This window comes from Serinus canaria, chromosome 1A, assembly GCF_022539315.1.
Source record: "Serinus canaria isolate serCan28SL12 chromosome 1A, serCan2020, whole genome shotgun sequence".
NCBI classification, from domain to species: Eukaryota; Metazoa; Chordata; class Aves; order Passeriformes; family Fringillidae; genus Serinus; species Serinus canaria.
The window spans coordinates 61,161,852-61,187,517 of record NC_066314.1 but is presented as its reverse complement, the minus strand read 5'-3'; the positions used below and the strand labels follow the sequence as shown (position 1 = coordinate 61,187,517).

Here is a 25,666-nt window from a genome sequence, read left to right as displayed (position 1 = left end):
TATTTTATGATAGATAATATATTAAAACTATACTAAAAGAATAGAGGAAAGGATTTCACTAGAAGACTAAGCTAAGAATAGCAAAGGAATGAATAACAAAGGCTTGTCTCTGACCGAGACCAGCCAGACAGGTGAACTGTGATTGGCTCTTAATTGGAAACAGCCTGATGAGGCCAATCACAGATTCCCCCCATTGCATTCCACAGCAGCAGATAAGAATTGTTTACAGTTTGTTCCTGAGGCCTCTCAGCTTCTCAGGAGGGGAAAAATCCTAAGGAAAGGATTTTTCATAAAACATGTCGGTGACAGGTATCTGCTCATCATTTGTCACAGCAGACTGGCGACCCTCCCCTTTCCCTGTGGCACACACACACCTTAGCATCTATCACTGCTCTGGTGGGATGAAGCCTCATGGGGGTTCAAGGAGGCTCTCAGAAGGGGACAAAACCCTTTTGGGGGATGTGATGGGCAGCACTGGGTTATCTTCCAGCACTTTGACTCAGTGACCCCGATATTCCTGCAGAGCTTGGCACCCTCTTTCACCTGCTTGGGCAAGGAAGACAGTGCTGCTGCCACGAGGACTCCCAGGGCCTTCCAGGCCAGAGAAGAGTGGGCAGGATGGCCTCCATCTTCCGGAGTGAGGAGATGAGCCTCAGACAGCTCTTCCTGCAGGTGGAGGCTGCCTACTGCTGCGTGGCTGAGCTCGGGGAGCTGGGGCTGGTGCAGTTCAGAGATGTGAGTAGTGCCTGGCATGCTGAGCTGCTGGAGAGGTGCCCCTGGGTGTGCTTGTCCTTCCCTCAAAGCACTTGGGAAAGATGCCCCTGTAGGGAGGCCAAAAAGTCCATGGTGAGAGCGGGATTTCCCCGAGGCTGGTCTGAAACCCAAACACCATGCCAAGACCCCACCCATCCCTCAGTCCCCACCCTGTGCCCTGCATGCCCTCTGCACAGCCTTGGAGCAGCCCTTTGCATCATCAGGATGCAGGAAGTGTCTCCATGAAGGCCCCCCTGTGACTCCTGCTGTCACAGCAAGCTTGTGGGCCAGGCCACCAGGTGCTGGGCCATGGGGAAGCCCACGGTGTTGCCCTGCCAGCAGGACCCTCTCACACCCAGTGGTGTTTGCCATCCTCACCAAAGGCCCTTGTTCTCTGCTGATGGTAAAAAATGAGCACAGCACTGTGCAGCCTTCAGCCCCAGGCTTGTTTTCCCTCCTGTTTTTAGCTGAATGTGAATGTCAACAGCTTCCAGAGAAAGTTTGTGAATGAAGTGAGAAGGTGCGAATCCTTGGAGAGAATCCTGCGTGAGTAAACGCTTGTCAAATGCAATCGGCTTCCTGCCAACTGGTGGTGTGGGATTTGTTTCTTTAAGTGCTCTCACACTGGGGAGCAGAATTAGTGGCAAAATGGTGATGTTTTCATCTGAGCCCCTGGAAATGTTTTCCATGCGTCAGCTAATTACCACTTCACCCCCATATGGGCAATAAATTGTTGCCCTTGTTTTGAAAATGGTTAACTGAACTTAAAACTGTTACTTAGCTTTTATAAAATCACAAGATAAATCTGGGGCTGGGCAGGAGGCTGGTCCAGATAACCTGACTCTTACACCAGTACACCAGGTGTTGGCACACACTTCTTCTGGGTTTCAGCCTTGAGATAAGTCTTTAAAACACAAGCAGTAGAGCTGGTGATTCCCACTGTCCTGTGGATGTGTGTCCTGGGAGTTCTGCACTCTCCACACCACAACGCTGGTGCCCACCGTACCCAAGGTGGCAGCACCTGGCATTGTTGGCCAAGCAGTGGAACCTGAGCTTTCTGCGTGCCTTACTCACTGCCCCAAGTAAAGGGGGCCATGGTGGCCACTTGTGCCAGGGCTGAGGGCTGCCCACATGGGAATGGGCACTGTGACTTCAGCCTCCACTGAGAAAGAAGGCTGAGGGTGTTAATTCTTTGGTGGCTGTGTTTATGCACTGGGATGATGGCACTCATGTACCAATTAATCTTGTCACAGCTCCACGGGATGCCTTGGTCCTGGCAGAGCAACAAGCTAGTGACCAGGATGATGCACCAGGGATGATTCTGTGTTGAGAGTTCTGTGCCCTTTGCTTGCAGGTTTTCTGGAAAATGAGATGGAAGATAATGTCGAGATAGTCAAAGGAGAAAAGTATCCAGAGACACCCCTGCCTCGGGAAATGATTGATATGGAGGTACAGAATTTGGAGTGGACCCAGGAGAGGGAAGGGTTGTGCACCAGGTTGTCTGTGTAGTGTGCTCAGTAAAACCCTCCCTGCAAGGAAGAGCCTGGTGCCTGAGGCTGGCACAACTCTCCCTGCCCAAGGAGGGGCTCCCCAAGTTGTTGTCTCAGCACTAAGGCTGAGGCTGGTCCTGCTGCCTGTTCCTAAAGGAGCCCAGTCTTTTTACCATGCCCTGTGAAACATCCCTCTGGTCCCCATATTAAGAAAAAAGTATTACTTTCACAGAATGCTTCATCACCCTCTAGGAGAGAATAAGAAAGGTTTGGTGTTTTACCAAGAGACATGATGTTAGAACCCACTTCAATGCATAAAAATCCCAGGACTGCCTGTCCTGCTGGGAGTATGGTTGTGATGTTGGGGCCTGACACAAATACTTGGGCCTCGCTTTTGGATGTGCAAGGGATGCTTTATTCTAGCCCAGCTGATAGCAAAGTTTACTGACAGGGTAAATATAAAATGCTGTACACAAAGGTGACTAGAAAGGAAAAATCAAGCTTTCCAAGGGCTTCACAAGCAATTTGGTTTCCTGGTGTATTCCCAGCCCCATGTAATCATCTAATTTTTAGCCTATCACTAATGTACCTAAACTAATGTAGGTTGCTTTTGTAGTCAGTGCAATGGCAGCCAGTCAGTCTGGGGTGTGAGATGTCTGTGAGGAAACACAGAGATACCCAACCAAGCTGAGACATCTACACCACACACACCTACCTGCCTGTGCTTGGGTCAGGGGCACCAGAACTCCAGTGCCAGAAGAGGACAACACATCCATCAGGGAATGTTTGCAATGGAAAAGTGATGCACTGGCATTGATGAATATCTTCCTACAAAAAGTGTTTATCAAACTGTTTGTTGAATATTTCTGTATTCTCCCTTGAAAAAAAAAAAAAAACCAAAAACAAACCTACACTGTTGTTTGAGATTTGGTATCACCTTGGGAAAGAGCCACTGATCTGCTTCAGAGTTTTTCTGGATGTGCTTGGGCCCCAAACAGACAGTGCTGGAGAAACTTGAAGCTGAGCTGCTGGAAGCCAACCAGAACCAGCAAACATTGAAGCAGAACTTCCTTGAGCTGACAGAGCTCAAACATCTGCTGAAGAAAACCCAGGATTTCTTTGAGGTGAGAGGCCTCTTTGCTCTTCCAACAGATATTTGGAAAGTTCTTTTAAGAACTTACACTTTCATTTGGTGTATGTTGCTTTTAGAGGTCTTTACCACAAGCCATGATGAGGTTTTTAAAAACACCTCAGTCACTTTGGAGCCTGCATTGCTCTGTGAATCAGTGGGGCTCAAAAACTTAGCTCACCATCTCTTTGAAAATAGCATTTGTGCTTTTCCATTGCTAAGATATAGCTTACTTTTATTGGTTTTCCTTCAGTCTTATCTCCATGGAAAGCTACCTTTGGGGAAAAAAAATTAAGGGAAAAATGTGAAAACAGTTTTCAAACTGGCAATGCTGAAGAGTGTTTTGTAAAACTAATGTTTTCCAGGCAGAAACCAATCTGCCAGATGATTTCTTTAGTGAAGACACATCTGGACTGCTGGAGCTGAGAAGCAATCCTGCTGCTGCAGCTGCCAAGCTGGGGTGTGTATTGGTGATGGCCTCCAGCTCGGCCAGACTTCCCACCTGTGCTGCATTGTTGGGACTGGCACAGCTTCCTTCAGCTTCTTAGCAGAGGATGCTCACCAGCCTCCTCTGCACAGCTGTTTCATGACAATAAGAGACTCACTGTCCTCAGAAACTATCATCAAAATATGGTCAGGTTATGGGTCAGTGGGACAAATGGACTTCTGCTTCCAGGCCACCAATTCCAGTGATCCCTTAGTAGGGATTGACTGAAAATTGCCATCTTAAGGCGCCTCACCCGTGACTTCTGGACTCAGGCATCTGGTCCTCATGGATGGATGTCTAACCACAGAAAAAGCCATGCTATTGCACTGGGCTGCAGTCTGGTGCTTTCTCAGAAAAAGAAAACAGGAGAGTAAACCAGCACTTCAAAATTTCTACCTCCTGCCTCTGCCATTCAGACACTCATTTTTGTGACTTTAGGCATCTCTCCATTCTTCCATTTCTAGCCAAAATTTTCTCTTCCCTTTCACCTGTTGATCTAGGAAAGTTTTTTGTTTTTTTTTTTTTTTTTTTTTTTTTTTTTTTAAGAAAGAACCATAGAACAAAGTCAGTAGATTGAGATAAAAGCCAGGCTTGAGCAGGGAAGGTTTTCCTAGAAGTGCCTGCAGCAGCAGCAGAGCCCTGGCTAGCACAGACTAGAAAACAAGGGCTTGTGAAATCATGTGTGCTACAGTTCCTAAAAGGCATGGAATGGGCTTGTAGTTAATGTATCTTGTAACTCTGCTCAGATTCACAGCAGGGGTAATAAAGAGGGAAAGGATGATCCCCTTCGAGCGTTTACTGTGGCGAGCCTGCAGGGGAAACATTTACCTGAGGTACACAGAAATGGACACCCCCATGGAGGACCCTGTGACAGTAGGTACCAACCTGGTTGTGCTTTCCTCTGCCCTCTGTGGGTGCTTGTGACCTGCAGACACAAAACTGGGGACCTGGACTGTGCTGCAGCACTGGCTGCCTCTCCAGAGCTCGGTGTCTGAGCCTGTAGGGCAAATGTGGGACAGTTGGAGGATGGGAGAAGTTTCCCTTTGCTTTCCCCTTTTGCTACTGTTGAGGGGGTTCCTTTTCCAGCCTGTTAAGATGCACATGAGGCCTCACAGGGCAGCTGTATTACAGGGACCACCATGGAAGTGGACTGTGGCTGACCCCACCTGGAATTAGCAATAGAGGGTCAATTCCCCTTGGTGTCTCTGGGTTGAACCCTGTTCCCCAGTGGAACTCTGTCCCCTCTGCTCCACATTCCTCCTTCCCCCATAACCCAGAGCTGCTGCCCATGCCTGTGTCCTGAAAGGTCATCTGGGATGTGGAACTGATGGGAATCTGGGCATGGGGGAAAAAACAACCAGTGGAGAGGCTGCCAAAAAAAGATACCAGTTTTTCTGCACTGGACTCTGGGTGTGTTATATTCTGCTTGAATTGTGTGTTGCAGAGAGAAGAGGTGAAGAAGAACGTGTTCATTATCTTCTATCAAGGAGAGCAGCTTAAACAAAAAATCAAGAAGATTTGTGATGGGTAAGACAGGCCTGTGGGCATGCCACAATGACTCCCCTAGAGGTGGTAACTGGCAGTCTGGGCTGGCTGAATTTGGAGCTGGATATCAGATCTCCAGCTGTCAGCTCTGCAACCAACCTCCCTTCCCTTCCCCAGCTCTGCTGCTCCTAATCCAAGGAGCAGCAGATGAAAGACATCCATCACCTTGGCACTTGGAACTCAAAATCCTACATTTTCTACAGTGGCATACAGCTCTTGAGAGCTTCAGCTGCTAGGTTTTTTACTTGGACCATCTAAAAGGGGACTCTTTAAAAAATAGTCAGCACACTTGCCCTGAAAATCAGGGACCATAACTTGAGGACTGGAAACATGGTAATCCTCAACTTGCTCTCAAGCCTTCCTGCATTTCTTCATAGAAAGATGATGCTGTAGTTTATTCAACCCTTTCCCAAGGCCTTTGAGCAATATCTGTGTAATCAGAGACAGAGCCCAGGAGAGAAATGAAAGCTTCATACAACCTGACTTGTTTCCATCCTGTTAAGCATCTTGAAAAGATAATTCATGTTGAATATTTTGTTACTCTTTCATAACACTGATGACCAATGAGCTTTGTTGCAGTGTAAATCAGATTTGATGAGAGGATCTGTCTGCTGTCACCAAACCCATTTCAGGTATAGCTCCTCAGCCAAGCAAGGCCAGCCAAGAGCCTGCAGGGAGAGGCTGAGCAATTGCTCTTCCCTGACATCCACTCTCAGGGTAGGTCTTTCCTTACATCCTGCCTTTTGTCAGAATAAAAGCAGGTGGATCTTTCATCCAGCTGGCATGACTGACTTCAGTCCCAAGAAGTGACAGAACCCTGGGGACTGTTAGCAATTCCTGCATTGCAAATGGGGCCCTCCAGGGTACCTTCTATGAGCAGTGGAGGGCAATGACCATCCAGAGGGAAATTCAGCCCTCCTGAGGTGGGCATCTGTCTATGAAGCAGTCATGGACATGAGGGAAGACTCCCAGCTCTCAATCACTGATTTCTGATCCTGGAGCTCAGACATACAGGGAGTTCTGCCATAGCCATTGCCCAGGATCAGACTGCTGCTGCCAGTGCTCTTTCAGTTTTCAGCAAGCCTTGTTCTCTTTCTGAATTACAATTTACTGCCTATAATAGAATCCCAGAACAATTTGAGTTGGAAGGAATTTTAAAGATCATTTCATTTCAAGCCCCCTGCCATAGGCAGGGACACCTTCCAGTAGACCAGGTTTCTCAAAGCCCCATCCAGCCTGGCCTCAAACACTGCCAAGGATGGGGCATCCCGAATTTCTCTGTAGCACCCTGTGCCAGTGCCTCACCACCCCCACAGTAAAGAGCTTCTTCCTAATATTCAACCTAAACCTACTCTCAGTTTAAAGACATTTCCCCTATGTCCTGTCACTACATGCCTTGTAAAAGGTCTCTCTCCAGCTTTCTTGTAGGCCTCTTTAGGTACTGGAAGGCTGTGGTAAGGTCTCCCTGGAACCTTTCTTTCTCCGGGCTGAACAACCCCAATTTTCTCAACCTTTCCTTATAGCAGAGATGCTTCATCCCTCTGAGCATCTCCTTTGGACTTGCTTCATCAGGTCCACATCCCTCTTATGTCTCATTTCTTTGCCTGCTTTTTAAATGCTGTTCAGACCCCTTCTCCCCTTCTGCATGGGCACTTGCTGGTGGGGAATGCCTCCCACTGGATTTTCCCCTGTGCTGTGGACCTTGCAATAAGAAGTCACCAGGTCATACACTTAGAACAGGCTGGGGTTTCCCACAGAGTGCTGAAAGCTCTTCATTGTGGATGTCTTTCTTTTTTTTTTTTTTTTTTTTTTTTTCCCTCTGCAGCATTTAAAATTTCCTGCAGTCAAAAGTCAAAGACCTTTTTCCCAGGATGGGAATACAAGAACAAGCAACACAATTCCTGTCAACATATTCATTGTGATTGACACGAAAATCCCCGAAACCATAGGCACAACCTTCTGCAGCTAAGGCTCAGGCAGTGCTGGAAATGTGAGCAGATCCCTACAGGGAGGTTGTGGTATGCAAAGTTTCTAGGAGCCAGTATTGCAGATGTATGTGGTGGTAGGTTTGTAGGAAGGAACTTAGACTGGTTTCTCTCGGGCCCTTGTAACTGAAGGAAAATATACCTACTAAAGACAAATCCACAGAACACTCTCTGCAGTGTTAATGAAGTCATCTCCTATGTTCCTTCTTCCTTTCAATTTTTTGGTTGCTAATATGCCCATCTATATGGATGTTTTCCTCTGTGGCAGATTGCTAAATGTACTAATCCTCTGGCCCTCCTTTTGTGCTCTGTGGGCCATCAGCCATCCCTGATACCCAGGCCAAGACATCTTAGTCTGGTCCACCTTTAAGGCAGGGATGACTATACCTAAAGCAGATGGCAGTGTCGTTCCAGCCCCAGCAGGATATTTCTGCTTAGCACTAAGTCATCATTCGTGACAAGTAAATATCCTGCAAAAATCATGGGACTGGTCTGAGCCAACCTCTTGCAAGGCAGGCTAAGATTTGTTTGCAGAGCTGTGTGCCTCAGGTTACACTTGTAGTCCCTGCTTGACTCTAATTGGTAACATTAGTCTGCCAATTTCATGAGCATTAAGTCCATGCACAAATTTATTAGTGAAAGGTGTAGAGGGAGCAGGAAGGAGGAAAACGTAAGAATTTTTCTTTTCCTCCTTTTCTTGCAGCTGCCTCAGTACTAATGCGAATACTAAGCTGAGTTTATCAATGTAAGGATTCCCTGCTGAATTCTCCTGGAGCTTTCAGAGATGTCTGTGCCATTAGGGCAAAGCTGATACTCAGTATGCAAAATGGCTGTTAAAAGATCAAAGCAGCACTGCTGCAATAACGTTATTGGGAATGGGGGAACTGTACAGCACGGAGGAATAAGCTTTCAAGTTTGATTAAAAATCCTTATTAAAGATGAACTAAGAGCTGTGAAGAATAAGAAGATGGTAATAATTAGGTAGAGTGAATAACCTTTGGAAACGAATACCAGGTGTTGAGTGAGGAGAAATTCAATTCTGGAAAGGGAAGTTTAGCTGAAGAGCACGTGCTGTCATTACACACAGCTCTGGGCTGATCTCTAGGAAACTGCAGCTGTTTTGTTCAATTTGCAACTGTACTCACTTGTATGTGTGCTGGAACTGATTTTGTAGAGCAGGTGGTGAAATATCCTGTGCTCAGAAAAGCCAGAGTATGATGCTTATCTGTACACAGAGCCCTACATTTTTGTCTCTTAAGCAGGGATAGACCCCCTATGACCCTGTTACATCTTTTAATTCATCTCATGTGCAGAAAGACAGATCTTCAACAGCCCTTACTCAGCATATCCACAGCAGGATGGTGGAAATGTGTTGCCTTAGGTCAGGGGCAGGAGATCTCTGCTCTGCAAAGAGGAAGGATCTCTTCCTGCAGATCTGATGGGCAGTATCAAAGTGGCAGGGGTGGCACATGCACTAGATATCACTGAACAAGCCAAGAAGTAAAAAAAAGGAGGGATGTCTGCTATTTTAGTTACTGCAGCGCCTTAGCTCATCTCAGGCTTGCAGGCAGAGAGCAGCAGCAGTACACCCTATGGCCTCTAAGGTCCTGGGGGGAACTCCTTGTGCCTGCTGTTTTGCATGAAGAGTACTCTGGGACTTGCTTTGCAGGCAGGACAGGTAGCTGCACACTTCTTAGAGAGACATGCAACTCAGTTCTAATTGTCTGTGCTGGGATCATATAGTGTCCAACACTGCAGTGTGCTGTGCTGGTGGAAGCACCTTTACACCAGAGTGACCTGCAGCTGTGCTAGAGAAGGTCGAGTTCTGTGCTATAGCTGAAGCAGTACCTGCATGGAGCTGAGACTTTCAGTCAAATTAGAATCCCACATTAGTCCTTCTTACCACACTAAACAAACCCACTGAATCTTCCAAACAGAACCTTGGGGGTAAGCTTATAAAAGCTCTCTTACTGGTTATCTAAGCTGATGTCACAGACATGTTCTCAGGTGTTTAAAACCCTTCCCTTGTTCCCAAGGTGCCTAGCCAAACAGGTGGATGAGAAGCCCACAGCCATTCTCCTATTTCATCCTGAAAATAGCATCCTTTTGTTTGTTTGCTTGCTTGCTTGTTTGTTTTTACAGGGTTATTTACTTATGCAGCCTGCCCGCACAAAGGGCGTTTGCTCGCAGTGCAGCAGTAGCTCAGCTGATGCCTTCTCCCAGCACCTGCAGGAGGGTAGTGCAGACAGGCACATGGTATTTTTCCAAACTCGGTGCAACAGGGACATCTGTTGGCTACTGCGTTAGCACGGCTGCCTTTGCCAGGGTGGGTTTTCCTTGAGTCTCAATTCAAGCAGCTTGTGGACAGAAGGGAGGTGTCTACATGTTAGTCATACGCGACCTCTGTAGGACATCAGGTCCTTGTATCACCTAAGACAAGGAGGATTTTTCAGCTAGAGCAGGCGAAGGGATCCTTATTCTCATTAAGGGATAAAGGTACCTATTTAAATCTTTCTGCGAGACCAGGTGTGACTCTGTGGTATGTGAGAAGAGTATATTGCTGGGTCAGGAATGAATTCCAGTTTCCCTGCCTTTGAGCTGAGAAGAGTACAGAGGAAGAAAACTCAGCTGGGTTTTATATAAAATTTCTATAAAATAACGGGTGTTTCTCAACTCTCTTACGGAGGCTAGGTTTCGTGCCACAGTCTATCCTTGTCCAGAGTCTGCCACCGAGCGCCGAGAAATGCTTGATGGAGTCAACACAAGAATCGAGGATTTAAACACAGTAAGTGGCAGTGGCTTTAGTGAGGACTGAACCCTACAAGTGGGACCTGCCCAGATATTTGTCCTGTCTGAAACCCTGTTGCAGACCACACAGGTTGTCTTCCTGACACCATATCTCATTATCTCCATTGTTCACTTATGCAGCAGCACTGTGGTGGCCACATGATGCATGGAGGTCCCAAGACCATGAACTGTAGTTCTACTCATGGGTGTGATATTCCCCAGGTTTGTGGCACAGAGCCGCCTGCAGGAGGTGCCAGCTTGGGGGCACAGAGTGAGATGTGGCCAGTCTGTAAGCAACTGGGTAGGGAGCCAATCCCACAGGGAGGTAACTCCCAGTGGTCTCCTTTGCACTTAGAGTGACTCAGGACCATGCAGGGAGAGTTCTTGGTGAGCAGCACTGTGCACCTGGTGTTGAGTGATCCTGTGTCCACATCTTCAGATGCTGCTCTCTGGGATACCCCACACATTCATGCAAATAGTTCTTTTCCATCGACCCTTTTCCACCTGCCCTCTCCAATTAACTGAGCAGCTCATGCCCCCTGGGCTTCCCTGTCTTGAGTGTTGCCCTGTGTTGTGCTTACAGGTGATAACACAAACCGAGTCCCACCGCCAGCGACTGCTGCATGAGGCAGCAGCCAACTTGTGGGCCTGGGGGATCAAGGTGAAGAAAATCAAGGCCATCTACCACATCCTGAATTGCTGCAACATCGACGTCACCCAGCAGTGTGTCATTGCAGAGATCTGGTTCCCAGTGGCTGATGCTGACCGGATAAAAAGAGCTCTCCATCAAGGAATGGTAAGAGAGCAACAGTTTGGGTCCTTGAAGCTCTCACCCACACTGAATTGCTTTTATGTTGAGCATATTTTCAGACAGATCTGGTACTGTAATGTGGGGCTCCCTCTTCTAAGTTGAGCTTGTCCCTTTTTCATTTGACCTTTCATTTTTTGACAGAGCTTAAGGTCAGCATTAAATGTTAGCAGGTTTGTGACAGACCCTTGAGCCAGAAGTGGTGTTGTGGGGGCAATTCTATCCATTCTGTGTCTGTCCTTGACACTGTGTTTGCAGGAACGCAGTGGCTCCACGATTGCCCCCATCCTCACTGCCATACACACCAAGATGGCACCACCCACCTTCAACAGGACCAACAAGTTCACAGCTGGATTTCAAAACATCGTGGATGCGTATGGTGTGGGCAACTACAGGGAGATGAACCCAGGTGAGAAACACTCAACTACAAAGATCTGGTTTGTACGAACCAAAGTAAAGCCTTTGAGCTCTCTCACTATCCTAAAAAATGTACTCACTGCTTATTGAGAAATCTGAACCAAATTGGAACTGTTTGGTGTACAGGCATGGATTTTCTCAAGTAAAGAATTTGGCTGTTGGTCTTTAATGAATGATTGTGGTGGAAGTAAGGAACTATACAAATACAGGATGGAGAACAAATGGTGAGGTAGCTGGTCTGAAGAAAAGAACTAAGCTCATAAGGGAAATGTAAGTTAAGCTCACTGTGTTGAGGCAAAGAAGGCCAAAAGGACCTGACAAAAGTTTGAAACGATAGAGAATTTCAGACCACTGAGAATTAGTAGAAACCTAGAAATGGGGGCCTATGTGAAAGGGTGAGATTAACTCAGATTGTTGAGGCTAAGCAGGTTGAGAAACATGATAGTAACTTTCAAATACATTTTTGTGTTGCAAAACAGAATGCAGTTGTCTACACATGGTGTTTATTATGGTGAGGTAAGAAGCAAAGGATAAAACTGCAAGGAAGGTACAGGTCATACAACTGAACATTCTCTGTGATGGTAAAGCTAGTTCTGCACTAGATCTGACTGCCTGGTGTGTAGGGGAGGAATTGAGGAGGCCTTGTAGGGAATGGCCTGCTGGAGCAGACTGCTTCTTTGATGAGGCCTTTTTGTTTAGAGAGAGCTGAGCTTCTTGGCCTTTCCCTCCTGCAGCTCCTTACACTATCATTACCTTCCCCTTCTTGTTTGCGGTGATGTTTGGGGACTGTGGCCACGGTGCTCTCATGCTGGCCTTTGCACTCTGGATGGTCATTAATGAGAAGAGCCTTCTGGCCCAGAAAAGCACTAATGAGGTGAGTACCAGGAGTGCACCCTATCAGCATAGGGAAAGCCTCACCAGCCCCACTGGATAAAGGGGACATCCAGCCTTCCAAGGGCTGTGTGGAGATGGTTCAAAGATACCTGTGAGGCAGAGGCTGGCAATTCTACCTGTTCAGACACAGAGGGCCTAAGGGACCCAAAATTTTATATGAATAATTGTATATACACAGAGCAGTACAATCATGTCTACTGCTGGCTGAGGCCCACAGACTGATGGACCTGCAGGTACTTTGGTCACTGGCACTGCCTTCTCCCCCTGCAGATCTGGAACACCTTTTTCAGCGGGCGCTACCTGATCCTGCTCATGGGCATATTCTCCATGTACACTGGCTTCATCTACAATGACTGCTTCTCCAAATCATTCAACTTCTTTGGTTCTTCCTGGCATATCATCCCCATGTTTAAAAATAACACTTGGAAGTAAGTGCTAAATGTAGGAAGGATGTAAAAACACACCAAAAGGAGCATGTAGGCTTGGAAAGAGAGACTGCCTGTGTGGGGAAGGGAAAGACTCCCTGCTGTGGATGCAGCCATGAATGAATCAGAGGTTTTGTCTGACACACACAGATGAACTCACTATTGAAATGGAAATGTAGAGTCCCCGGGAACACGCCTGTTTGTTCAGGCACTGATGTGCAGGTGTCCAGGACTGATGCATAGAGAATTATCAGTGTGAGGGAGGCTGCCATTGTGTGGGGCCCATTTACATGCACACAAGTGCAGGATAACAGGTCACAGAAAGGCTGGAGTCAGCTACAGATATCCTGTGGTAGTCCTCAGCACACCTCACATAAATACATTGTAGGCTTCGATTGAGAGATTTAGCTGCCAATGTAATTTCCCTTTTTTCTTGTAGTAAGGATGTGCTTCTAGAAAATACAGTGCTGCAGTTGAATCCAGCAGTCCCAGGAGTCTACTCTGGAAATCCATATCCATTTGGAATAGATCCGGTAATTAAATTAAATTGCTCTAAGATAATTTGTATTTCAGTCCTGTTTCTGCATATCAGGTACATCAGTAGCTCCCTGCACTCTCTCCTGAAGCTGTGCTTTTCACTTCTTGCTCTTTGTTCCTTACATAGTTCTTGTGGTTTAACCCCAGCCAGCAGCCAAGCCCCAGGCAGCCCCTCACTCACTTCCCCACCAGTGGGATCAGGGAGAGAATTGGTGAAAGCTGGAAAACTCATGGGTGGAGATATAGACAGTTTAACAGGGAAAGCAAAAGCTGTGCACACAAGTAAAGAATTAAGTAATCTCTTCCATGGGCAGGCAGGAGCTGAGCCATCTCCAGGACAGCAGGACCCTATCACATGTGATGGTGACTTGGGAGGACAAACACCATCACTCCAAACATCCCTCCTTCCTCCCTCTTCCCTCCACTTTATACACTGAGCATGATGCCATATGGTCTGGAATATTCCTTTGGTCACTCTGGGTCACCTGCACTGTCTCTGTCTCCTCCCAGCCTCCAGTGCCCCCCACAGTTCCTCACCAGCCTCATGAAAAGCAGCAAAAGCCTTGGCCTTGTATAAACCCTGCTCAGCAGTAACAAAAACATCTCCATACTATCCACCCTGTGTTTACAAATCCTGTGTTTACAAATCCAAAATACACCCACATACCAGCCACTATGAAGAAAAATATCTCTAACCCAGGCAAAATCAGCCCATTCCACCCCTTATTCCATACTATTTACATCGTGCTCAGGTACCACACTATTCAATACAACTTCATTAACCACCACTCACCCCACCACTCATCAGTCCTTCTGATGCTTTCCTTTAGCAATTAGCAATTGGTATATTGCTAACAGCTCTGCACAGGCAGCAGCAAAATAGTAAGCAGGAAGAAAGTTTGATTTTGCTGGAGAGTGATCTTGTGCTACAGTCTCTTTTCTACTACACATCTGCTGAACTCTGTTTCCTTACTTGAGTACTTAACCCATTCCAGAGGTATCTCACCAGTTTGAAAGCAAACATCCAAGTTTAATGCAGTCTATTTGTTGCATAGAATGTGAAATAAATGGCAGTATTATTTAACTTAGCCACATTTTCCTCTTTGTGTCCTATTTCCCTTTTTCTTGTTGTTCTGTCTTTATCATGTATTGAAACGTACTTTTTCACATCAAGTTTTCCTGTTTCAGTCTTCATATTAGTCAAATAACCCCCATCCCTGCTGGTTGCACTCATTTCAATTGGTCAACCAAGGGAACTCTGTCCTCCCCCGGTTCTCAGAGACATTGACCTTGTAGTCAGTTTTTTATAAACTCAGCTCTAAAGCTCTGCCCAGGATGTGGGCAGTTTGGTTCAGAAAATCATGTCAGAAGCAGCTGAGTTTTCTGCATGCTACCCTAATTTAGGTTGACCTAGACTACCTCTTCCAACCGGCTTCTCCCTGTTCAAAAGTGTAAAAGTCCTGGCTGGGAGGGAAGAATGGCTGAATAAATGCTAGCAGGGAAGGGGTGGACAGGAAGCACCAGCTTCCAGATAACCTCTGAGGAGATTATCTGTGTCATCTGCCCTGAAGGATGGATGGCTCTTTGCATTTTGAAAATCCTACTGGCATGACTGATGTGTATCTTGGAAAAAACTCACCCTGATAAGGAGAAGCTAGACAGTCTCTTTGGTATTAAGAGAAGAGGCAAAGCATGTCAAACAAACATGCAAAAGCTAAGGTTTCACCCTCCAAATAATCCTGTCTTCCCCCTTTCTCTTCAGGTACTATACTTAGGGTCTGAAAAGTGGTGTCTACTCACTGTCTCTGAGGACAGAGGACTTTGGGGTCTAGGAAGTTTGAGAAGAAAGGAGAAGCAACCCTGAAGCTCTGTAGCATACAAAAGACAGGACTGAGAAGGGATGTATGTCCTAACATAACTAAAAAGTTAGTGCAGAGAGGCAGGCAATAAGCTCATCTCCATGACCAAAGAGTTAAAAAGAGTTTTTTCTGCTCAAACAAAAATTTGAAAAGGGTCTGTCCTCTGTGCATCTCTGGTGAGGGTGGAACTAATTTTGCTTGCAGCAGGAGGGATTTTCTCATGCCTTTCCACTTTTGCTAATGATGATGACTCAGCCTAAGGACAGGAAATGACACATAAAATATCTAGGTTCTGCCACCAGCCTCTGCAGAGGTTTCTGGAGGACTGAAGCAAAGTCAGAGGATCATTTTAAATCCTTGCTATTTCCTTTGTTAAACAAGTTAAATGCTTTATACGTTTTAGATTAATACCTTGGCAGAGTGAAAAGAAATAAAAGGAACATCTAGATTTCTGTGCAGTGCTACCCTCTTACTAGAACTGGTAGGAGTAAATTGATGGTGCCAAAGCAACAACTTCCACAAACCTTTTATTGATCAAACACCTGAAAATCTTGTTCTTCTCTCTCTCTCCCTGTTCCTTTACCCAAAGATCTGGAATGTTGCATCGAACAAGCTGACTTTCCTGAACTCCTACAAAATGAAGATGTCAGTTGTCATAGGGATTGTGCACATGGTTTTTGGGGTGATACTCAGTCTCTTCAACCACATGTAAGTTCATTTCAGCAAGCCTGTTGCTGCAGCAGCACACAAGTCCTCATCACTAAACTGGTGTCCTTCACTGAGAGAAAGTCATAGTTTGGAGTGATGATTTAAACTTTGACCTTTCCCTGGTGTGAGTAGAAATATCCCATACACTGGCTGACTCACCCAATGGTTGATAGACAGTGCTAAGTCCAAAGCACAGCCATAACATTGCAGCTATTTTCTTCAATAAACTCTCTTTTTAACTTACTTTCTTATATTCTCAATTCAGCAGAAATATTGAAGCACACTAAATAAAAAGATGTAGCACCTCCCACTATTGACAGCTTTTGTCTTGAAAGAGAAGCTATTTTGGCCTAAACCAAAACACACCGAATTCTTGCAGAGTGTGTGCATTTTGCCTAGCTTAGCAGCTCTCAGTCAGGGTTTGTGGGTGTACTTGTCTATATCTCTGCCTCTAGGTTTTGCAACAACAAATTAAAAATGGTGATAGAGTGCAGGGCTAGAGTGTTGAGAGACTCTCCAAAGCTGCAATGTGTGTAGTGACCTTCAAGGACAGAAAGTGTTTGAGAGGACCCTACAGGAATGATACTACTCCTGGTTCTGACCTTTCTTGACATATAATGCTCAACCTTGTGAATAAGACATTTTTTGAAAATTTTCTTTTATTTCAGTGTAATAATCTTTTGAGGTGCTGAGATACTGGTAGGTCAAGTACAAAAACCTGAAGATAATCAGTTGTTGTGGTTTAACATAACAGAGCTTTTGTATTTAAAAATGGCTTTCACTGATAAAGCCTTTAATTATGGACTTCTTTCTTAGTTAGTGATAGTTGTAAATTTGTTAGGTTATTTTCCAAAAATTAAGTACTGCCAGACTTGGGTGCAAACTTATCTAGTGTATTAATTCTAGTTTTATTTCCTGATTCTTTCCAGCTACTTCAGGAACTACATAAACATTATCCTTCAGTTCATTCCAGAGATGATTTTTATTATCTCTCTTTTTGGCTACCTGGTCTTCATGATTATTTTCAAATGGTGTCGTTTTGATGTCCATTCATCCCAGAGTGCACCAAGCATCCTCATCCACTTTATCAACATGTTTCTGTTCAACTATAGTGACACTTCAAATGCTCCATTGTATCTGCATCAGGTATGGATCAAGCAGCCTGAATCCACTGAAGTTTTGTATTTGTAGTGGGTGTTGTGGAGAGTGGGCCTAAAGATACACGTTCAGAAGCTCAATCACAGTTGTCAGTCACAAAAGTAGAGTTTTTTCTTCTGGTATTTGTGTTAGTCTTGTCAACAGGGAGGGGAAAGCAGCTATCAATCAGTGATGCAGAGGAAATCTTTCCTAGTGTCATTCTGACAAGAATAATGATGCAGTGGAAGATACTGTTGGGGGGGAAAAATCAAAGTGTGACTAGAGATACAAAGCTGTGTATTGCTGGCATGCTGTCCTGTAGTCTGGTCACAATGCTAGAGACATCTTCCTTTCTTCCTATAAGATAAGTTCCTATTTCATCTTTGGAAAGCTTTAATGCTTGACATTTTCACCTAAAAAAGCAGAAGTAGCTAGAGGATTTTCAGGTAGCTTTTTGTCAGAAATAACTCCTCTTGGGAGTTCACTTAAATAGAAAAATAAAAGGCAAGCAAAAAAATATCCCCTAAGAGAAAACTTGTTTTAAATCATCTCTATTTATATTCTCAGAACATGGGATTTTTTTTCTTTGATTGATTTTACATCAGCAGCATCAATGAATAATCTGCAAGCAAGTGCTGCATCCAGCCACATGTGTGCACCCATATGGATACAGTTGCACACTGGGCACTCCAACATGAGCTCAACTTTAGGGACAGCTGTGAGTGAGAATTAGTAAAAAGCCCTAATCACCTCCAAGAAACTGCATTAAGGATTCAGGGGAGTTTGGAAAAACACAGTCTTCCCAGCCTTTAAAAATATTTAGATAACATTGTGCGTTGTAACAACCCAAAGCTTTCCCCAGGTGGCAATTTTTTTCTTATATTCCTGTCCCCCTGCCCCACCAGGATCAGAATGTGCCATCTGCCTGGGTAGTCTGAATGAAAATATTGTATGAGCCCAATCATAAGGTGATCAGATATCTGAGCCAGCTTTTAAAAAAAGGTTTAAGGTTAAGAAGTTGTTGTTTAAGGTTTTCTTTGTTTTGATGTTGCTGTTTTCTGAAAGTACCAACAGTTTTGTCAGGACAGCAACAGGGGTGCCATGCTGAGAAGAACACTTTATAAGAACACTTTATATTGTGGGGACAATCTGTTACCAAACCCAAGCTATGGGGATTCAATTCCTTCTGGAATTGCAGATGTGGAGTAAATCCAGAGCAAGACTTGAATGACTTGGCTCTTACTGCAGCCTTTCTACACTGATCAAATCAAGGCAACCTGGCTGACTAACACAGAGTTAGAACATTCACTTAGAACACTGAGTAGCCAGGTTCAAGTCAGTAGCATGAGATTTTGGTAAATTAACCCTTTTCAGCATGGAAGCCTTTCATCTCCAAGTCTCCAAACATCTCTAGCTGAATGTGCTTTCTGGAGCCTTAAGCACTATACATTTATTATCTTATTCTCACAAGCAGAGGATACACAGCCAAATACAACAAATACAACAGGGAGTTGAGTTGTATTTGTTGTATTAAAAAAATTACCATTATATAGACTCAGCTTTCTACCATAAACTTAGTTGTCTAAATGAAGTAAAACAACTTTTTGCTCTTGTTTTGTCTTTTAGAAAGAAGTGCAGAGTTTCTTAGTCATATTTGCTCTGATTGCTGTTCCCTGGATGCTCCTAATTAAACCTTTCATCCTCCGAGCCAACCACCAGAAAGCACAGCGTATGGTAAGGGATGTGGACCAGCGTATGGTAAGGGATGTGGGGGGGATTCAGTACTGAAAAGACAAAGCTGGGGAGACAGACCCCCAAAACTCCTTGCAGTGATGTAATTCTACATTTCTCTGACCTCAGGCTTTCTCTGACAATTTCAAAGTGTGCTTTACGCCACATATGCCCAGGACATGGGTATTGACATGTCTAAACCATCTAAACTAGAATCAGAAAATGGCTAAATTTGGAAGGATCACTGGAGGTCATCTGGTCCAAACTCCCTGCTGAAACAGGGGTCATTATTCAGGTTTGTGTCCAGACAGCTTTTGAATATCTCCAGCGAAGGAAACATTTCCCTGGAAGCAGAAGCTTTGCTGGCAAGGACATACCCCATTTGTTAAGCTGACACCAAGCTCTTTCACCTTTGTATCCAAAACCAAAGATTCAGAAAGATTGAAGTGCTGGTAAAGAAAAGACAGGGAAAATACCTCCGTTGTCAGTCCACAATCTCCACTAACCATTAGTTTGGTCTATGTAGAAATGGGGCATCTGTGAAAGTCCTGGCTGTGGGGAGAGCAACAGTGCTTGAAGGAGAGGTTTGATTTAAAAGCTGTTGCCTGCTTTCTGGTAGTTCTTTCTTCCTTAAGTGATTGCCTTCACATTAAGAGAGCCCTCCTTCCCATGGGCTCTGTGGTTTGCCCACAGCTTCCCAACACACAGCTGCGGCAGCTGCAGTTTCCCAGCTGATCATTAATTCTCTCCATTACTGCACTAACAGGACTTTACTTGTCAGTCAAGATTTACTTCTCTTTATAGTTAGAGTTAGTGGCTGGAGTACCATTTATAGGGCACAGATGTTTCCATTTGAAGAAAGAGATGCTGGTTTGCTGCTTGACCTTTTCCAACCCAGTCACTTCTGACCTATAATTGAAAGCCAGGTCCCTGGGAGACCTTTTCAGCCCTGCCTCTGCACTGTAATTTCTTATTTTGTCATTCTTCTGGGATTTGGATGAAGGCTTGACATGGCTGACTCCATCTCCTGCTTTTATGCTAGGAACATCTGACAGGTTTTACCCACCTCCTATTGTGCCCCCATATTTCTATTCCTAATTTTCATATGTTAGCTGTCTGATCACATCCTACATTCTCCTAGATTTATATGTTTGCAGCAAAGTCTGTTTTCTATACTGACATTCAGGTAAAGCAAAGATAAAGCAGGTGTGACAATCATTACTGCTGCACTAGGAAACAATATGTTGTCAGGAGACCTTTTCCATGAAACCTGCTGGAGGCTATAAAGGGTGACAAGGCAGAACCTGACAGAAGCCATGAGGTCTCTATTTGGTTATGCTGTATAATAGGACTATTAGATCAGGTTGTTCAGGCCTCTAGAAAAGTCCTGTAAATAATAATTGTAGAGAAGTTGCCACAAGGTTTTTGCCAATTTAAAGTGAATCAAGAGCTTTGAATTTTATTTCTGCCTGTATCCAAGAACAGTGCGACCTTCATCAAGTCATATGATCCTCTCAGGCTTCATTGCTATTTCACTTGACACTAATTCCTTTGATTTGCATCCATTTAATTGGGAACATCAGCTTTAAAAGTACCTCCATTTCCTCATTTGCTAAAAGTGATGGGTCTTCTCATGGTGGGATCGTGCATTGTGACACTAGAAACCAGCTACAAAATAGTTGGAATCACTGGAAAATGCTCTAGGATGGAAAACATTTAGGTATTATTAGCCATTTGGTGGGAATATTCAATTTCTGCTGTCCTTGATGACTATTGCTGAAACTGTCTTCGTGTTCATGATATAATCCTTCACGTGTTACCCATCATGAGGTCATTGAGGGAGTTCTGTGCCATGGGCTTCTTCATTTTGGTATCACCCAAGCATACTGCATTTTGTTTCTGAAAGATCCATTCTCAAGCCATCTCAGGAAACTCAGGAGGTGAAAATGAGGTAGATGTCCCAGAGACCAATCACTCCAAGAAAGCTTCCCAGGGAGACCACAGCGGTGGCCATGGAGGACATGAGGGTGACGATGAAGAGGTAAGAAACTTTGGACAGAAAATTGTTCAGACAAACACAGTAGTAGAAGACACAAAGTCAAGCAGAAGACTTTTGCAGAGTTGCCAGCCCTTCTTTCTAACAAGATAACAACACATACTGTTGTAACAGTTTGTGTTTTCAAACAGAATAGGGTTTGAACTTTCATTGAATTGATTCTTCTGAATTTTTCCTTTGGTTTTGCCAGGTGGTGGCATGTATTCTTGCAAACCTCAAGCTTTTACAACCCTCAAGGTTTTTTTCCTCAGGGATCGTTGTTCACTTCCACATTGCACCCAGAGAAGGTCAACTCTTTCCCAAGAGTCAGTGAGCTTTCCTTCCTCTAAATTGCAAAAAAGCATTTAAAGTTGGCAGCCAGAATTGTTGACTATGGAGAGAACCCTTCCTTTGGCAGATATTGTCAAGAGCTTCTACAGTAGGAAGCAACACAGGAAAAAGTGACAAAAATATTTGTAGCAGTTGGGAGTATCAACAATATTGAGTGTGGATATGGCTGGCTGTTCCCAGTCACAGGGAATCTTCACAGATTTGCTTATTCATTATGATGAGATACAGTTATTCAGTGATATCTCCCAAAATGTGTATGCCCATAGGCAGATAGCCTGAAAGCCCCTATTTTACATAAGAATTTCTGTCTCCATAAATCACAGAGATTGGCAGCAACTTGATTGACATTTAAGGATTTGAAATCTTAGGAGTGGAATGTGAACTGTTCCCCAAACATTTAGTTTTTACTGGAATTGTATTTCTCCAGCAAAAATGTATGGGAAGATCATACAGAACTGACACTTTTCCGAGCAGTCTTTTCCTGGGAAATACGGAAATACCTTTGTGTTGCTCAGGACGTAGCAAGGAAAGGAGTAAGAAGAGCCTTTGGGGGAGGGTTGCTCTGCTAACCAGAAAGCCCTGAGGTGAGAACTAACAAAGTTTTTTTTTGGTTTCATATGTTTTTTCAGTTCAATTTTGGGGATATATTTGTCCACCAAGCTATCCACACCATTGAATATTGCCTTGGCTGCATCTCCAACACAGCCTCCTACCTGCGACTGTGGGCGCTGAGCTTGGCCCATGCACGTGAGTGTTTGTCCCCCCTTAGTCTCTTCACCATGCTGGTCATGGCTTCTGATGGTGTTTGACTATTCCTGAAAATTTCTTCATGAAATCCAAGTTTCTCTTTGTGGACATTTATATGTCAGGATGTTTTGCTTCTGGTGAGATCACTCCAAGTGTTTCATGGTGGGCATCTCAGTTTTCAGAGTTGATCCCTGGCAGCTCTGACTGCATTTACTGGCTGGGGCCCCTTTCCTGCACTGCTTTTTAGCCACCCCTCTGGAATAGTCCTCATGGTGTCTGGCACGGTGGGAGGTGCAGACCACTTGTGTAGTCCACTCCATAGAGGTGAAGGCAGTATGGGAGCCAGAGCTGCTTTTCCCAAGAAGCACATGCTGTAGCCTTAGGGCATGCAGATGAATGCCAAAATTACTTGAAACAGTAATTTTGATTCTGTTCAGCAAACAAGAAAGAAAAGGTCTGGCTCAAGAGCTTCTGGAATTTGTCATTTTCACTGGGATCTTTCCCAGAAACATTCAGTGGAATATCACATTCCATGAGAAATGTACAGCATTTCAATGTCTTTTGTCTTGGTTTGTGATAAAAACAGATGCTCAAATACTAGAAATTGCCTCAGGCTGGAACTTAGTTTTTCAATGTTTCCGATTTTTCTAAAATGTTTTTTTATTAATATTGCTGTAATGCCTCTGGCTAGAAGTTGCACCTGCCCTAAAGAATTGTGCACGTAAAAAAGGAAAATAGAAAGGGGGTGGAGGGCAAGAAGGGAGGCTGTGGTGGGGTGTGCCATGGATTGACAGGGGTGAACTCTACTTCTTGGCACAGAAATGAGCTTAGTAAGAGTGGAGTGGAGGCTGATACACATTACCTTTACATGAAGAACAGATACCCAAATAAAACAGAGCCACTAAAAAATTTAGCTGAGGGAATACATGTTCTACAAACTGGGAAAAAAGGGTGAACTGGCAGACTGCATGCTGCATCTGTCCGTAGCTGCTGCTCAGCACAGTTTTATTTCCTTCTGCAGAGCTGTCAGAGGTGCTTTGGACCATGGTGATGCACAGTGGGCTCAGCAGCAGCGGCTGGACAGGCCTCATCGTCGTCTTCATCATCTTCGCGGCCTTCGCGGTGCTGACCGTGGCCATCCTGCTGGTCATGGAGGGGCTCTCGGCCTTCCTGCACGCCTTGCGTCTGCACTGGTACGTGGAGTGCCTCTGGAGCTTTTCCCAGGTCAGGCTTTGGGAGGGAACAGGCTGTGGGAACAGCTGGGCACAGTGTAAGACATGCTGTGCCAGTGCTTTGGACCATTAGTTGCCTTAGGCCAATGAAGTGAGGGAGCTCCAAAGGGATCTCAGAGATCCCTGCTCTGACCTGCTCCCTGGAGCTACCTGCTTGTCCTCCTGCACCTGCAGTGGTGGTCAGCATGTGAGGCAAATGGCAACCTGCAGTTCTGTCCTGGTAAATGTGCAGAGCCACTGAGGCCTCTCTGACCTGCACGACAAGGCCCGAGGGCAGCACAGCCACACCACTGGCTGTGTGTCCCACACAAGGATCTAACAAGACTGCTGCCAAGGGCAGCAGGAGTTCAGCTGGTAGTGCAAAACCTGATGAAAACCTGGGTCTGTGCTTGCGTCATCAGCCCAAGTTAAGCTTCAGGCTGCTTAGGCTTTGTGGGAAACCAGCTCCAAGTTAGCCCCTGATCATCAGTGCAGGCAAGGACAGTGGTGGGGACCCACCATCAGCATGTGAGCAAGACAAAGGTGAGAAAACACATTTCACCACCACTCAGCATCCTACCTGAGCCCCAAGCTGTGGCCTTTTTCACCAAGTAATGTCCTGGCACAAATCATAAACACTGCCAAGCCGTGGTGCAGGTGCTCGTTGTTGTGCAGGGAAGAGGAGGTGTCTGTCTCCCTCCAGTGTGATTAGCAGGTGGTTATCTTAGCTCTCAGAGCTTCTAGAAGCAGGTTACCAGGCAAGGTGCTGCTCATTGGCCTCGTGATGAGCATTTCCAGTCTGGCTCAATGGAAAGTCAGAGCTGATGTGTGCCACGTTGCTCCCTGGCCTGCCTGTGTCTCACTGCTGGTGCCATAAAGGGCCTACATTCACAGCTTAGAGTCCAACATCTTGTGTCCTCCTTTTCCCATGGGTGCCGTATTTCAGCCTCTTGGCTGGCTGTAGGTCCTGCCTGCAGGCAACACTGATGCCTCCCTCTGCTCCTCCCTAGGGTGGAATTTCAGAACAAGTTCTACGTGGGAGCTGGGTACAAATTTTCTCCGTTCTCCTTCAATCACATCATCAATGGCACCTCAGAAGAGTAAAACCAGTGCATCACTGCTTCCCTCCTCAGACCAGGCTGTTTCCTTGTGGTGGCTCACCCACAGAATAGGATAGATGGGACGAAAGAGAATGATTGATTATGTCCTACCTTCATTCCAATATACTCCTGGATCAGCTAAGAGATGACCTGTATCAGCTGGTCTGGCTGAACCCTTGGCTGAGACTCCACTGATGTCTGCAAATACCTGGTCCTCAGCATTTGACGGGGTTAGCTGCCTACTTACTGCTTGGTTGAAAAGAGGAGATTCAGCTTTGGAATTAAATGGGTTATTATCAGTCGACTCACATGCGTTCTGCTCCATTTGCTGCCTTGTCGTTGCGGTATATTTCTTTCCAAGGAAAATATGTTTTGTCTGTGGATGATCATATGACGAAATTAAGTCCCTTATAAGATTTCAGCCCTTCATTTAGCACACAATGCAAACCATCTCAAAGACAGATCGTATTGCAGACTTGCAATTTTCTACATGCTTTACTAGAATAACCCCCTTTTTATCTGATTTGCTCCAGGGCTTGACAGCACTGGATTATAGAAATGTACACACATCATCACTTAACAAAAGTGTTAGTTTTGAGCTATGTAAACAAAAGTTTCCACATTGGCAGCCATTTTATTTATCTTGATTGACTTGTTTGTCACTGGAGACTCAAGATGTGCTGTATTTTTCAAGATGGGTTGTTAAAGCAGATTGCGCAGAAATGCTAATATCTAATGAACAGAAAGAAAAGTGGAATCAAAACAGTTGGCGTGAATTTGAAGTACTGATGTACTGTGATCTTTTGAAATATTCATGAATCACTAATCCTTCAAGCTGAATAATGTTAATCATAACAGGCTATGGTTTTTTTAACCCTGAACTATGTAAAGAAAACTTTACATAGTTTTGAAGTGGATTTGGAATGGTCAGTGTTCCCCTCAAGGGGTGTGACCAAACAAGAGCCATTATTTTCAAAACTCACTGCCTTAATATCGAGCTCCACCAAAAAAGCCACATGGGAGTGTTTCAAGCAGGACACATAGTGTTATTCCCCACACAGGTTATGTTTCTGTGGTAGTCAGGCTTGAGAGTCACCTCCACCTACAGTGACAGGGGAGAAAATACAGCCCCAAGCCAAGCAGTAGTCCCAGTTTTTCCCTTGGGGCCTCAAGAAGCCATACTAACCTTTCCAACAGCTTGGGCTCTGAGCAGCAGCTGGAGCTGAGAAGAGGTGGGCACAGGTGTGTGTCCATGACCCATGCCTGGTCCCAGGTCGCCAGTTCTTTGGGCATAAGTAACCTATGGCACAAGAAAAAGCTACACAGACGTGACTGCAGATGGTGTCACTGTTGCTCAACATATGCACATCACCTTTGTTTCTTCCTTACAGCCTGTTTAGTCTATTCCTACTCAGGAGAAAAGCTGTCTTGCAGAAAGAATGGCCAAAGTAGTTTGATGCATTATCAAACACAGAGAAAAGAATTTGCTTTATGAAACAGAGGGTGAATTTTCTGCACAAACACATATCT

At 45.0% G+C, this 25,666-nt stretch overlaps 1 protein-coding gene across 2 annotated transcripts; it reads left to right on the top strand.

The window, feature by feature from the left end:
• The first annotated feature begins 618 nt into the window (after positions 1-618).
• ATP6V0A4 (ATPase H+ transporting V0 subunit a4) lies at positions 619-24,140 on the top strand. 2 transcript variants are annotated; one of them, XM_009094175.4, is made up of 20 exons: positions 619-735; positions 1,221-1,299; positions 2,108-2,202; positions 3,242-3,367; positions 3,738-3,832; positions 4,606-4,732; positions 5,304-5,386; positions 10,081-10,174; positions 10,760-10,972; positions 11,243-11,393; positions 12,136-12,275; positions 12,566-12,723; positions 13,160-13,253; positions 15,706-15,824; positions 16,754-16,970; positions 18,588-18,695; positions 20,599-20,733; positions 21,708-21,825; positions 22,847-23,018; positions 24,047-24,140. In XM_009094175.4, exons 1-20 carry the CDS (start codon positions 619-621, stop codon positions 24,138-24,140), a joined length of 2,535 nt encoding a protein of 844 aa, XP_009092423.2. The 2 variants fall into 2 exon arrangements, with proteins under 2 accessions (XP_009092423.2, XP_050842561.1); XM_050986604.1 differs by lacking the exon at positions 20,599-20,733.
• The last annotated feature ends 1,526 nt before the right edge of the window (positions 24,141-25,666 follow it).

Bases quoted from the DNA above. Each gene is read 5' to 3' on its own strand.
- ATP6V0A4 (XM_009094175.4), top strand. From the start codon at position 619: ATGGCCTCCATCTTCCGGAGTGAGGAGATGAGCCTCAGACAGCTCTTC. The intron at 3,368-3,737 runs GTGAGAGGCCTC...AATGTTTTCCAG, and splicing joins AAACCCAGGATTTCTTTGAG to GCAGAAACCAATCTGCCAGA. The intron at 23,019-24,046 runs GTACGTGGAGTG...GCTCCTCCCTAG, and splicing joins CACGCCTTGCGTCTGCACTG to GGTGGAATTTCAGAACAAGT.